General features: G+C 30.7%; 2 protein-coding genes across 2 annotated transcripts; one reads left to right on the forward strand and one right to left on the reverse strand.

Moving 5' to 3' along the window:
- Positions 1–1,581: 1,581 nt before the first annotated feature.
- On the reverse strand, positions 1,582–2,505 carry LOC105136300 (UPF0481 protein At3g47200-like). The gene has a single exon (XM_011041589.1). The coding sequence runs from the start codon at positions 2,503–2,505 to the stop codon at positions 1,582–1,584; it is 924 nt and encodes a 307-aa protein (XP_011039891.1).
- A 6,549-nt stretch (positions 2,506–9,054) lies between these two features.
- Positions 9,055–11,386, forward strand: LOC105136227 (uncharacterized). Its single transcript, XM_011041475.1, has 3 exons — positions 9,055–9,439; positions 11,002–11,075; positions 11,166–11,386. The coding sequence occupies exons 1-3, from the start codon at positions 9,097–9,099 to the stop codon at positions 11,208–11,210; spliced, it is 462 nt and encodes a 153-aa protein (XP_011039777.1). The 5' UTR covers positions 9,055–9,096; the 3' UTR covers positions 11,211–11,386.
- The last annotated feature ends 1,853 nt before the right edge of the window (positions 11,387–13,239 follow it).

The following is a 13,239-nucleotide window of genomic DNA, read 5'->3' on the forward strand; positions in this document are numbered from 1 at the left end:
AATTAGATTTATTTTTAATAATTTTATTACAAAATTAAATAATTCAAGGAAAAAGGTGCAGGACATAAAGAAGGCAATGCGTGTGTGTAGGAGAAGCAATGCATGTGCGCCTAGCTAGCCTCTTAAAAAATCATAGGTTCCTCTTTTATTTTTTTTTAACTCGTGCTGAGAACCTTGAATTTTTTGGCAATATATCGTCGGCGCAGATAATTCATCCAATACAACAAATTTCAGCAACTGAAAATAACTGGCCCAGAACTCTCTCTCTCTTTTTTTGTTAACTCTTTGTCCCATTTCCCAACTTTTATGGACTAAAATATAATGAAATTGAAGTTTTAGGACTAAACTATCGACACCTAAAAGTACAGGAACCAAAGATGTAAGAATAAAAAAGTACAAAGGCCAAAGTGTACTTTTCTATGCCCTGGGAATAATGAAAATTGCACAATAGGAAAACAGTGCAATCCATAATTTTTGTGTTGAAATTCTACTTTACTATAATATTAGAGTTTCAAAGAGGCCTAACTAAACCACTTAAGAGACCCAAAAATATAGAATGCAAGTGTATGAAAGTTTTAGTGAACATATCCTATGCTGAATGAATTCAGTTATATAAATTAATATAAAAGAAAAAAATCAAATGATCCAAATGTATCCATATGAAAAAAAATCTATATCTTTATATGTTATAAAATCTAGATCTTATCCATATCTATGAATTGAAAGAACTAAATAATTAATTCTGTAATCAGCTCTTAGAATGAATAGATATTTAAATCATTCATTTAAAAAAATGAAAACCCTTTCTATTAGATGCTCATGATACTTCCAAAAAAATCATAACAAGCCTTAAGTTTTTATTGGATGAAACAAAAACCCAATTGTCAAATTTTACATGATATTCGAGCCATAGTAGACAATTTATTTATATTTTACCATATCACGAGTTTGATATACATGACAACAGTAGCATGAAATTTTAGAGTTAAAATAGGTTTTTTATTTTATGAAAAGTATTTTCTTCCTTTATTTCTAGTGTCTAAGGAAATTCTTTTCATTGAATTCATGAATAAAATTATTTTTTAACATATCACAATATTCATCAATATCATTACTTTGCTACTTTAATTATTACTATTAGCAACACTAAATACAATGTCAATTGACTTATTTAATTATCTTAGTTAACTTTAATTCAATTAAAAACCAATCTTAATATTAAAATGTAACCATAAAATAAAAAATTCTTGGTAACTACGGTGGTTAGGTTGACTAGACTCACCATGTTGATCATTGATTTTTCTGCCATAAGACGACGTACGTATATATTAACAAGAATATCGAAGGAGCCCCTTAGATAAATACATAATAATTAAGGAAAAGAAAGTGAAATCTACCACTTGGATTTAATATTTCTTGGGTAAAAATATTTCATTGAAACTTAAAAACAAGGCTAACGAACACCACACACAGAGAAGAGGCTAATGAAAAAAATTTGAAGTTCAGAAGGAGAAACCAAAAGGAGTACAACGCGGAGCTGGCCACGAATTAGCCATACTTGCATGCAACTAGATCAGCTAGCTAGTTATGATAATAGGAAAACACTGAGTACATGGTTTGCAATGTAGTAAGCGAGAGAAGTAGAATCGCAGCAATGAAAGATATAATTGTCCATGGGTTTTTGAAATAGTCTTGTTTCAAAGATGCCTTGTATCCATGCCAGCTTTTGTTATAGTACGCATCCACTTGTTCGCATAATTGGGTAAAATAAAATTCTCGCACAACTACCTGCTTGCAGATGTTGTTAAACAGATCTGTAACATCTTCATAGCCACCTAAATCATTTTGTATGATTCTCTTTTTCGCAAGCAATTCGACATCACTTGATGTATCAACAAGACGATCCATAAATAATGCATAAGACGTCATGTATTGTCCACAATCTGGCATGCTTTGCTCAAAAGCTATGAGGTTCCGGAAGAGTGAATCTGTTGAGTCGTGGATTTGCAATGGTGGGATTTTGAAAACACCATTTTCGAAACTCAAATCCAGTTGATGTTTTGTTGTATCCTTTTGGAACTTGATTCCAGCCGCACAAAGTTCTGTTGCACAAGATATTAGTTTCCATGGGCCGGCCCCGCCGCTTAGAAATTCTACTCTCAGAGAAGAGGGTAGGTAGCTTCTGTGTAAGAGATCAAGCAAATGACATAAATTCCTACATCTGATTCCGGCACCTACTCCTTCATTGGTATTCAACTCTGGTCTGAAGAAACGAAGAGCCAGCTCCTCGAGCCGCGGTTGAGCAGTAGCAGTATGCCTCACTATATTTTTGTACAGTTCCGTAAGAACAAAAATTGGAATCTGATTTTCTAGCAACGCCAAGTCACGTTGGAGGGTTGAGATCATCCAAGAAGTCGTGAAGATGGGATCATATTGCCTTTTCGCATCATCATTGGAAAACCTTAAAAAAAGTTCAAGGATAAAGAAACCATCGAATAATAACATTTGAGCAAGAATAGTTCTGTTATATTTGATTGACCCTGGGTAATATGCTCGAACAATTGCGTCATGATTTATTAGAATGGTCTCACCACATTCATCTAATGTCTTTACTGCATTATGTGTTCGTTCAAGCAAGGATAGAGCATAGTGCCATTTGTATTCCTCCATGTCCAGCACATTGTCTGTTCCATGGTGAAGAGGACCAATGGAGATAATTTGAGGATTGTATGCACCAGCATTCATATCCCGAAGCTTACATGGAACCTTGCAAATGCTCCAACCTGTGGACAGTGAAGTTAAGTCTGCAAAGCGCGTTTTGATGTTAATCAGCCATTGACCACCGCCTTCTTGTTGATCAGTTGGATTTGCTCCCGCCATTTCTTAAAAATTGAAATCCTGGAAAAGAATGAACTTAATTTTAGATTTCTAACCACAATTTTGTGTGTTTAATAGAGAAATCTTCTTTGATAATTCAGAAATATAAATATTACAAACGAAAAAGTTAAAAAGGAACAAGCCGGTTAAGAAGAAACAAGAAACTCGAACAGAAACGCACAAGAACGGCTAATTATTCTTAGTTAGATATGAAAATAGAACCTGGTAAATAATCTCTAAGCCAGCAACTTCAATCAGAAAATCACAGAGTACATCAAGCATTGAAGAAAGAGTGGCGGGAATAACCAATACAGCTGCACGATTGCAGGATGAACAAGCTCGGAACTTGGAATAATATGCTGAGGCCACTTTCTCACCCCGTTGCTGTAAACTAGCTAGCAAAAAGTGAGGTGGCTAGCGCAGCTGTTGGTTCTCTCAATCTCACCAGGAAAGTAGAGGTTAAAAGAAGAAAATACTGGAAAGGATTGGTTGACAACATGTTGTCAATTATGTTGTCACTAATAGTTATAAAAGAGATGGATCAAATAGAAAGAGAAAATCATGCTCGGTTTTACTAAAAAATAATATAAATTCTCTCATTTATTAAAAAATATTTTTTAATTTCCGTATACATGTCCCTTTTTATGTGTATCTATCTCTCTATCTCTATTATATTGTAAATATCTATTAATAATTAGAATTGAAATACCATAAAATTTCTTGACAAGGTTATAAAGTTGGGGAAGAATTCCACACAAGGAGAAGTTTACTCCACGCTTTTATATAAAGCAAGGGTCTCAAAAAAATAATAATAATAAGATTCAAAAGATGAATAAAGGGTGTTAAAGATGTCATTTGTCCCTGAACTATTAAAACATATTTTAATCAGTCCCTTTATTGGTATAATAGTTAATTAAGTCCCTCTACATAAGTAATTTTTTAATGTCAGCCCTCTATTACTAAAGTCATCAATAACTCCTTTAATATTAGCTGACATTTATTTAGTTTAGAAGAAATAAAGAATTTGAGAAACATATATAGAAACTTTTACACAATGATCTACAACATTAAATTAAAATCTATAATAACTCCGACAAGTAAATATGGATCTTATATGTTTATGATATATAAGACAAAGGATTTTTTTTTTTGTTTTTCCTTAATTTGCATTTAACAAGAGTTTAAAGTCGTTTTTATCATTGTTAAAGCTTTGATATATCTAACGAACAAGTAGTTTTGCACTGTCAACACTCTTGCATTTCCTCTCTAAGAACCTTTTTTTTTAATTGTATAATAAATCATAACTAAGTTTTTATATCAAAACAAACAATTTCAATTCTACATGAGTAATTGATGCAATCGGTCTTCAATGATAGATAATCCTGAGTGGTTAAGGGTGGATCTATCATAATTAGATAAAAATTTACGTCAAACAGATTATTTCAATAGCATAACAATTATATTTATAAATCAATAAAAAATATTTAGGTCTTAAAGGTGATATGATCACTCTAAATCATAATAATAACTTAAAAAAACTAGAACTTTTTATTCGATGTTGGATTAAGCTTAAATAACAATGTCATTTTGGCTTTAAAGGTTTTAATTTAGGAATTGAAGTTCAATTTAGTCCTAAAACAGTTGATTTCTTTTAATTACATTCCTAATTGACTTTAAACTTTTAATTTCATGTCATTTTGCACTTGCCGAACTTTAATACCAACCCTGAATTTCAATGTCTTTTTTTTTATATTATGATTGTTTGGATTTATGCAAATTAACTATTTTTTTACTATTAAACTTTCATTTATCTTTAATTTCACCCCGATCTTTAACCGAATTAGATCCTTGAAGTTTAGCGCTTTTTAAAATAAAAAATCTTGGCTGAATATTTTTTTAATTTAGCTCTCAATTGACATTAAACTTTGATTTTCTTGTAAATTTACCCCTGATTACAATCAATTAACTTTGTAAAAATTATGTTTGGTCCTCTAAAATTTTAGTCTTCTCAATTGAATTCAAATTAGGCTCCCAAAATTAATGTTTCACCAATTAAGTCCATAATAAAATTAATTTGACTCATTTAAAGTATACTTAAGTTCTTGCATCTAATTAAATCTTTTAATTAGACCCAAATTAATTTTTAAATATAATTAAACCTTTTGTTTTCTTTCTATGATTAAATCAAATTGGTATATTAAAAATCTATTTATGCCATTGAACTTAATTACATCTAATAATTATTTAATTTGATTTTGAATATGTATTGTCGCCTTAGTTTTTAGTACAACAATGTATGATCAAAGCCCAACTTCATCAAAAAATTTCAGCTTGATTTTTTCATATATTTAAAATCCCCCCCAACTTGTTTTTACCAAGTTGCCAATCTTCTTGTTATTATTATTATTTTATTTTTATTTTGAAAGAAAAATTTGAGATAATAACCAAAAATAGGTTATGATAAAGAGAATAAAGTTATGAATTTAAAGTTCATATCTATAACTCCTTCTGCTTATTAAATTTTTGTGTTTAATGTTTGTCTATTATTTTTAGTTTTTGTGTGCATCAATAATATGATCAAATTACAAGGTTTTTGTTTTCATGAATCAAATATGATATTTTAAGGAACAATAAGGACAAAGTAAAGTTGAAGAAAAACTAATTTTATTTCAATTATGGACCCTTTGGTTGGACTCCTAGCGAGTGAAGAGAAGTTTGTTTGGTTTTATATTATGAGAAAAATCATAGAAAAGAGGAATTGACAATCGTTGAGAATAATTGGGAGGCTTAACCCATTGGTTAGCTAACCTTTTCTATATTTATGTGTAAAGCAATATACAATAGTAATGATAGAGATTGCAACACAAAAACATGACTACAATACTTCCTACATAGTATGTCTATAATATTTTCTATATAGGTACATTCCATAATATGTCCCCTCAAGCCGAGGGTGGAGGATCAACTCAAAGCTTGAAATGCGAAGCAGTAGGAAGTGACTTAGTAAAGACATCTACAAGTTGATCCTAAAAGGAAATAAAACAAATTTGAATCTTCTTCTTCATAATTTTATCTTAAACAAAATGATAATAAACCTCAACATGTTTTGTGTGAGCATAAAAAATAGGATTCACAAACAAATAAGTGGCACTAAGGTTGTTGTAACCTAATTTTGGCCCATTAACCTTTTAATTTAATTTTATAGGGTTTGAAATGTAAAATTAAAAGATTAGAGATTTATTTTGATAAAAAATATGATTTATTAACTTATATAGAAATTAAGGACTACAATGTACTTTTATCATTCTATCCTATCTTCAAGATAATCTCTATATTTAAGATAATCCTTATCTTTAAGATTAATAGTTATCTGCTTTCAAATTTGATTCTTAATCAAATTCAAACTTTAAAAAAGAGAATGAGTTTGATTGAAACTTTATTTCTCACATGCAAAAAAACTCTAACACTATAAATACAGATCTTGGTGCATGCACCAGAGGGAGGAAAAAAATACAGAAGGAATAATACTAATTTTCCCAACAATGAGCACCTGCATCAATCTTCACTTAAGAAGTTGGCAACAACAGTCCAACAACAACTAAGTCATTTTGTCCCCTCCTTTTCACTTTTAACTACCCCTTTTCTATAACAAGAGTGAGCAAGGAGCTAGCGCACACTCGCAAAAAAAAAAATACCAATCGGGTTACTAGTTTGAACCAGTAACCAGGTTAGTTTGGCTGGGTCTAGCCCACCCCACATGGCTAGGCTAGATTTAGCCCAAAAGGAAAAAAAAAAGAGTGGGTAGGGTCTGGGCTTTAAGGCCTAACCTGCTCAAATTGTGTTTGCTAAGGATGTGCTTGGCAAAACGCATCCTTATGCCTTTACCATAATTTTTATGTCCATTCCAATTTGATATTTGACCAAACAAATCTCTTTTTGATAATAGAAAATTTTAAAAATATTAAGGGGTCTTCATTGATTTATTTGTGGGCCTCTCATACTTGTTTTTTTTTTTATGTTTATATTTTTTTATAGATATACTTAATTTGTAGACTATTACTGTTAAATACAAATATATCATGCAATATTTTTTTTTACTTCCATCAAAAAAGGGTGTTAAAGATGTTTATTGGTATAATAATTAATTAAGTCCCTTTACATAAGTAATTTTTTAATGTCAGCTCTCTATTACTCAAGTCATCAATAACTCCTTTAATATTAGTTGACATTTATTTATTCTAAAAGAAATAAAGAATTTGAGAAACATATATAGAAAGTTTTACACCATGATCTACAACATTAGACAATCTATAATAACTTCGACAAGTAAATATGGATCTTATATGTCTGTGATATATAAGACAGAAGATTTGTTTTTTTTTTTCCTTAATTTGTATTTAACAAGAGTTCAAATTTGTTTTATCATTGTTAAAACTTTGATATATCTAAAAGTTTGCATTGTCAAAACCCTTGAATTTCCTCTATAACAATTTTTTTTATTGTATAATTCATCATAACTCAGTGTTTATATCAAAATAAACATTTTAAATTCAACACGAGTAATTGATGCAACCAGAATTGAGAAAACAAATGATTTTGAGTAGTCAAGTGTAAATCTATTATAATTAAAAAAGAATTTGCTTTTGATAAATTGTTTGGATGGTGTAACAAATATATTTATTCCAGGTAAATTTTTTTTTTAATTGTATTTTTTCTTCTAGCCAAAGACCTCTTTTTTATATACTTTTTAATGAGTTATTAATCCTTTTCAAAGTTCATTATATAAATACTAGAAGAATATTTTATTTTTTTAATATAAGATTTGAAATTTTTTAATATATATATATACACTCTATATTTACAAGAGAAAAATTATTTTTTGAATGTAGAATTTGAAGTACTTTAATATATATATATATTTTATATTCACAATAAAAAAGTTATATTTTTTTAATATGGAATAAATTTTTTTAATTTAAACACTTTAACTTAAAAAGATCACATATTATTTTTATAATGTGAGAAAAAAAATCACATCTATTGTTTTTTAATTTTTCATATAAAATATTAAAATTTCATATATATTTTTTTAAATATTTTTATTTGATTTGGGTTGACTTTAATCAACCCGTATAATCCAGAATCCGACTTCATGACCGGATTAAAGTCAGATTAATTTTGATAAGTACTGTTTGTACTAACCAAAGAGGGAACAACAGTGTTTTCATGAAAAAATCACTAGAACTAATTGTTTCCCATGAGGTTACGAGCAATGAAGAAAAACGAAGAAAGTTACCATGATTTTTTTATTGTAAACTACACGTTCTAATAATATCCTTTTAAGTTGTATACTAAAATGCATGAGAGATTTTTATTAATTTATTTCTAAAAATTATATTTTCTCATTGGGTAAGAACTAAATTCTACCAAAAAAAACTTTTTTAAGGGAATGGTCATTTGACCCAGTAAATGAAAAAGGAAAAAGAAAAAAGAAAAAAGAAAAAAGAAGTCCATCTTTCTCAAGTTTGTACTATAAGAGGCTTGTTTTACAGGGATGAGAAGGGAGAAAGCCATCGAGACGTGGACGCGGTCATAATGGTGCGCACGGGTGCTGTCAATTACGCTCCTAACACAAATTTGTGTAACAATAATCCATCTTCCCAGTACCATGATAACCTTGATAGGAATCTTCCATATAAAAATTATGCTATCGAGTCTCCACAAGATTCTCCTCTTCCACGCAATTCCTTCCGGGATAAGCGTAATCACAAAGAGTCGATGAACAACACCGCATCTCAACCTTCACAACAGCTGCTGCCACTGCCATCAACATCAGAAATTCAACCATCTGTAACCCCTGATCATCAAAGAGAAAAAGCAGATGTATTCTCATTCTCATGGGATACGTTTCACAACAAAGAGTCGATGAACAACAATGCATCTCAACCTTCACAACAGCCGCTGCCACTTCCATCAACATCAGAAATTCAACCATCTTTAACCCCTGATCATCAGAGAGAAAAGGCAGACGTATGCCCATTCTTGTGGGATACGTTTCACAACAAAGAGTCGATGAACAACAATGCATCTCAACCTTTACAACAGCTGCTGCCACTGCCATCAACATCAGAAGTTCAACCATCTGTAACCCCTGATCATCAGAGAGAAAAAGAAGACGTATTCCCATTCTTATGGGATACGGTTCTCAACAAAGAGTCGATGAACAGCAATGCATCTCAACCTTCACAACAGCTGCTGCCACTGCCACCAACATCACAAATTCAACCATCAGTAACCCCAGAGATATTCTCATCTTCACAAACTTCACCATTTAAAAACAATGGAACGAAAACGTCAACTAATATTTCAGACCCTTCAGCATCTTGGAGTAATACTGCAGGTTTTCTAATTAGTTTTGGTACCATTCGCCTACTTGAAACGACAAAGCCATCATCACTGACGCGGCCGCTAACAGCAGCAACATCTAAAACTTCTTCACCAGCAACATTGTCTACAGCATCTACCAGTCGGCCATCCCAATTGCCTGGTGATACAGCAAATGGTACGATCATATGTATAAAATCTGAGTTGGTGAAATATCTGAAGTGATTCCCTCTTCATTTACAGCTACCTCAAATTATACATCATTATCTCTGAACAAAAAATAATTAAATCATAGCTGGAATTTTAATAACTCTTGGTTTGATGTATGTTAAAAAAAAAGGAGGAGCTATACATACATTTATATAAAGTGCTACAAAAAGTATACATCTTTTTTTTTTTTAAATTTTTTATGAGATCATCTCTGTACGTAGTCAGCAAACAGGCTCTTTAATTATTGCTCTTCCTGTTAGCGTTGCTGGTCTTGAGGTTTTGACTTCTAGGATGCCTTTACTTGATTATTTTTTTTTTTTGTATTTTGTGTTTCTATTTTTTTAAATAGAAAATAAAAGTTATCGTTTAGTTTTACATTAAAATTAAAAAAAAAGTGAACCAAACAAGAACCTTGGTTTTTAGCTTAATTTTGGTATAAGGGTAAGAGAGGTGAAATACTTTACTACTTTCAGTTTTCATCCCTCATGTTTGGGACAAATTTAGAAAGAGAGAATCATTTCAAGGAGTTTAACATTTAACCCTCATTTCGTGGAGGAAAGGTAAGGGGATACAGAAATTTTGAAGGAGAAAAATTCTTTGTTTTGGTATATTTCCCTCCCTTTTTATTCCATTTCTCGTTTAAAACCATAAATATATTTTTTATATTTTTTATAAGTAATTTTAGGTTATTTTTATAATTATGTTTAATTTAAATTATGTTTTGATTTATATTAGTATTTACTATTATCCATAAAATATTTTTTCTTAGTTGATTTTATTTAAGTTTAGTCGTGTTTACTTTCACAAAATTGGTTTTAATTCAATAAAACTGTTTCGATCAATAACACTTACGTATGAATCAAATTTTGGTCTAACCTTATCACATATAATACAATTGAAATTAGCAACTTAATCGATTTTCAATTAAAATTTCTTCAAATATGATACTTCACTTTTAATTCTTATTCTCTTAACATCTTTTTTTCAAAATTTTCTATTACAGTTGAGAAGTTGGAAACAGCTTTTGGTCCTCTTCAGTTTTTTTAGAAAAATAAAGAAATATAAAATGCCCATTTCCAAACAAAACATTTATAAATCCTAGCAATTTTTGCTAACAAGAATTTGTGAATTAAGACCAAGGCTTGATGCATTAGGTATTGATGGGCGTAGTGTTAGTATTAACTTTCTGCCATTAATTAGTTGCTGCGAGTTGAAGATGAAATTTTCTAGGCAGGTATTAAACTTTGGAATTGTTTGAAATAAATTATGTTTTTTCAATTTTTAATTTTTTGTTATAAAATTAATATTTTTTGTGGTATTTTTAAATTATTTTGATACTTTAATATTAAAAATATTTTTTAAAAAATAATAATAAAATATTTTAAAAAACAACTATACCCACATCTTTAAATTTAAATATTTAATTATAAGCAGAAAGGGAATAAGCATTGTTCCTTGGCATCTCACAAAAGAAGTGCACATATGTAGTGTAAATATGAACTCGAACTAACTCATCGATTGCAATTACAGGTGATCATGAGTTGAAATGTCGTTCCTGCCATAATCATGTAAAGGATTGTTGTCGGCAAAGTGTACTTGCTGCTGTACGTGTGTGTTAATTTCTCTCTCGGCTACTCAGCCTATCCCTCATCTCCCAATATATTAATTAACACATTGCTTTTGTTCCACTGCAGTTAGGCCATAAATCAACCGATGCCATCCAGAAGGGGTCGCAGTAACTTTGCGTTAGAGCTTAGAGTCTAATGGCGACCGGAACTCACACCTGACAAGAGCACAAGAAATCAACTACAAATTAAATGATGCTTCAATTAAGGAAATTAAAGGGCCTCTTGCCTTCAATAGGCAAAAGAGCTAATTGTCATATATTCATATTAATTATTGGCATTTTGTTTTTGGTTTCGTGCTTCGTAGCTTGTGGCCTATGGATTTTTATTTTTTTAATTATGAGTTAATTTAGCGAGACATAACCTTCTTTGTAGTGTAAATAGTAAAGCTGTTTTTTATCGCATCTATATCACAATAATCTTTAAAACTTTAATTATGAAAAAAATGAATATTTGGCATGTTAAAATGTATAATTTAAAGAGAAGTAATCTAATATTATAATTATTAGAAATTCTAAGTGATTAATAAAAAAATTAAAATATGATACTAATTATGTAAAAAAAATTATATTATCATTCTTTAAACAATTTATTTGAGGTAAGTTGTGTTACTAATTTTATTTTAAATTGATAAAGATTAATTGTATTATATTACTAATAGCATGTTTGTAATATTTTTGACTTCAGTACCAATAAATATTTAGATATAAATACTTTTAACTTTAACATTGGTAAATATTATGCAACACAAAAAAACATAATATTCCTGACTCAGATACTAATAAATAAACCTGTAAAATTTGAATTGAAAGCAAAACATATATATTTTTTATTGTAATTTTTTATAAAAAAAAGATATATATATATATATATATATATATTACATACAAGATTTATATTTCACAGTAAAAAATTATAAATTAAATATATAATGAAATTATTAAAAAAAAAGCACAAGATACCCATAAATAAATTTAAAAGGATCCATGATTTTTTTGAAATTTTTTAATATTTTAAAAAAATTATTTGGCTAGATACCAAAACAAAATGAGTGAAATAAATGAGAAAAATATAAACACGCTTACCTCAAAACAAGTTGGGTTGGATGGGCATGAGACCCAAACCCAGCCTGGCCTCAGCTATTCTCTATTTTTTAGTATGAATCTCCCAGCCAGCTGATCTGGTTTGATTACTGGCCCAAACCAGTAACCCAAACAGTTTTTACCCGCAGGCATGCGTAAATTGTTCACGCACGCTTGATACAGTCAAAGGGTAATTAAATGCAAGGGGAGGGAAAACGTAGCATACCTGGTGCTTGGGGACGAAGATGATGGCGAAGGTGTACTGGCTGGCCAAAGCTACTTTCTCTTCTGTTTTTCGTTCGCTTCTCTTCTGGTCTTGCTTCTTTTCTTTCTGGGTTCTTTCCCCTTCTGCCTCTCTCCTCTGCTCTCTGTTTCTTGTTTGTCCTCTATGTTTTCTGGTGCTTGGGGACGAAGACGATGGCGAAGGTGTACTGGCTGGCCAAAGCTACTTTCTTCCCTCCACTTCTGTTTTTCGTGCGCTTCTCTTCTGGTCTTACTTCTTTTAATTCTCTCTCGGTTCTCTCCCCTTCTACCTTTCTCCTCTGCTCTCTGTTTCTTGTTTGTCCTTTGTGTTTTTCTTCTTCATCCTCTATTGTCTTTTTTTTCTGTCTTTGTTTTTCGTTTCTAAGTCTCTGTTTGTTTTTTTGTTTTTTCTGTTTTCCTGGTTTTCTTTGTTCTTTCCTCCACTCTTGTTCTCTTCTACTCGCTTGTTCAATCCCCCACTCATCTAGCCTTTCTCTGGCTTTTATAAAGCTAGAGAATGTTGTGCGTTCGTGCCTCAAGATAATGAGGCATGATCGTCTCTGTTTTGAGAAGAAACAGGGACCCACAGTCCTGCCATTACAAGACTATTGGTCACGACATCTTGGCATTTGAATATGGCATCGTGGGGGCGAGGTGGGCAGCTAGTAGGAGACGTGAATCGAATGCTTTTGCTGAATCGGTGGAATGAAGAAGGTGAATGAACAGTTGCTTTGAAACAACGTCGTTTTCAACTGAAATGGCTATTTTCAATTTGCTCCCCCGAAGTTGAACCCTAAATCAATTATAATTGAACACCT

The sequence above is a fragment of the Populus euphratica genome, unplaced genomic scaffold (assembly GCF_000495115.2).
Source record: "Populus euphratica unplaced genomic scaffold, PopEup_1.0 scaffold52.1, whole genome shotgun sequence".
NCBI classification, from domain to species: domain Eukaryota; kingdom Viridiplantae; phylum Streptophyta; class Magnoliopsida; order Malpighiales; family Salicaceae; genus Populus; species Populus euphratica.

Coding starts and splice junctions, on each gene's coding strand:
- LOC105136300 (XM_011041589.1), bottom strand. CDS start 2,505: ATGTTATTATTCGATGGTTTCTTTATCCTTGAACTTTTTTTAAGGTTT.
- LOC105136227 (XM_011041475.1), top strand. CDS start 9,097: ATGAACAGCAATGCATCTCAACCTTCACAACAGCTGCTGCCACTGCCA. Junction 9,440..11,001: donor GCCTGGTGATACAGCAAATG/GTACGATCATAT, acceptor TTGCAATTACAG/GTGATCATGAGTTGAAATGT. Junction 11,076..11,165: donor GGCAAAGTGTACTTGCTGCT/GTACGTGTGTGT, acceptor GTTCCACTGCAG/TTAGGCCATAAATCAACCGA.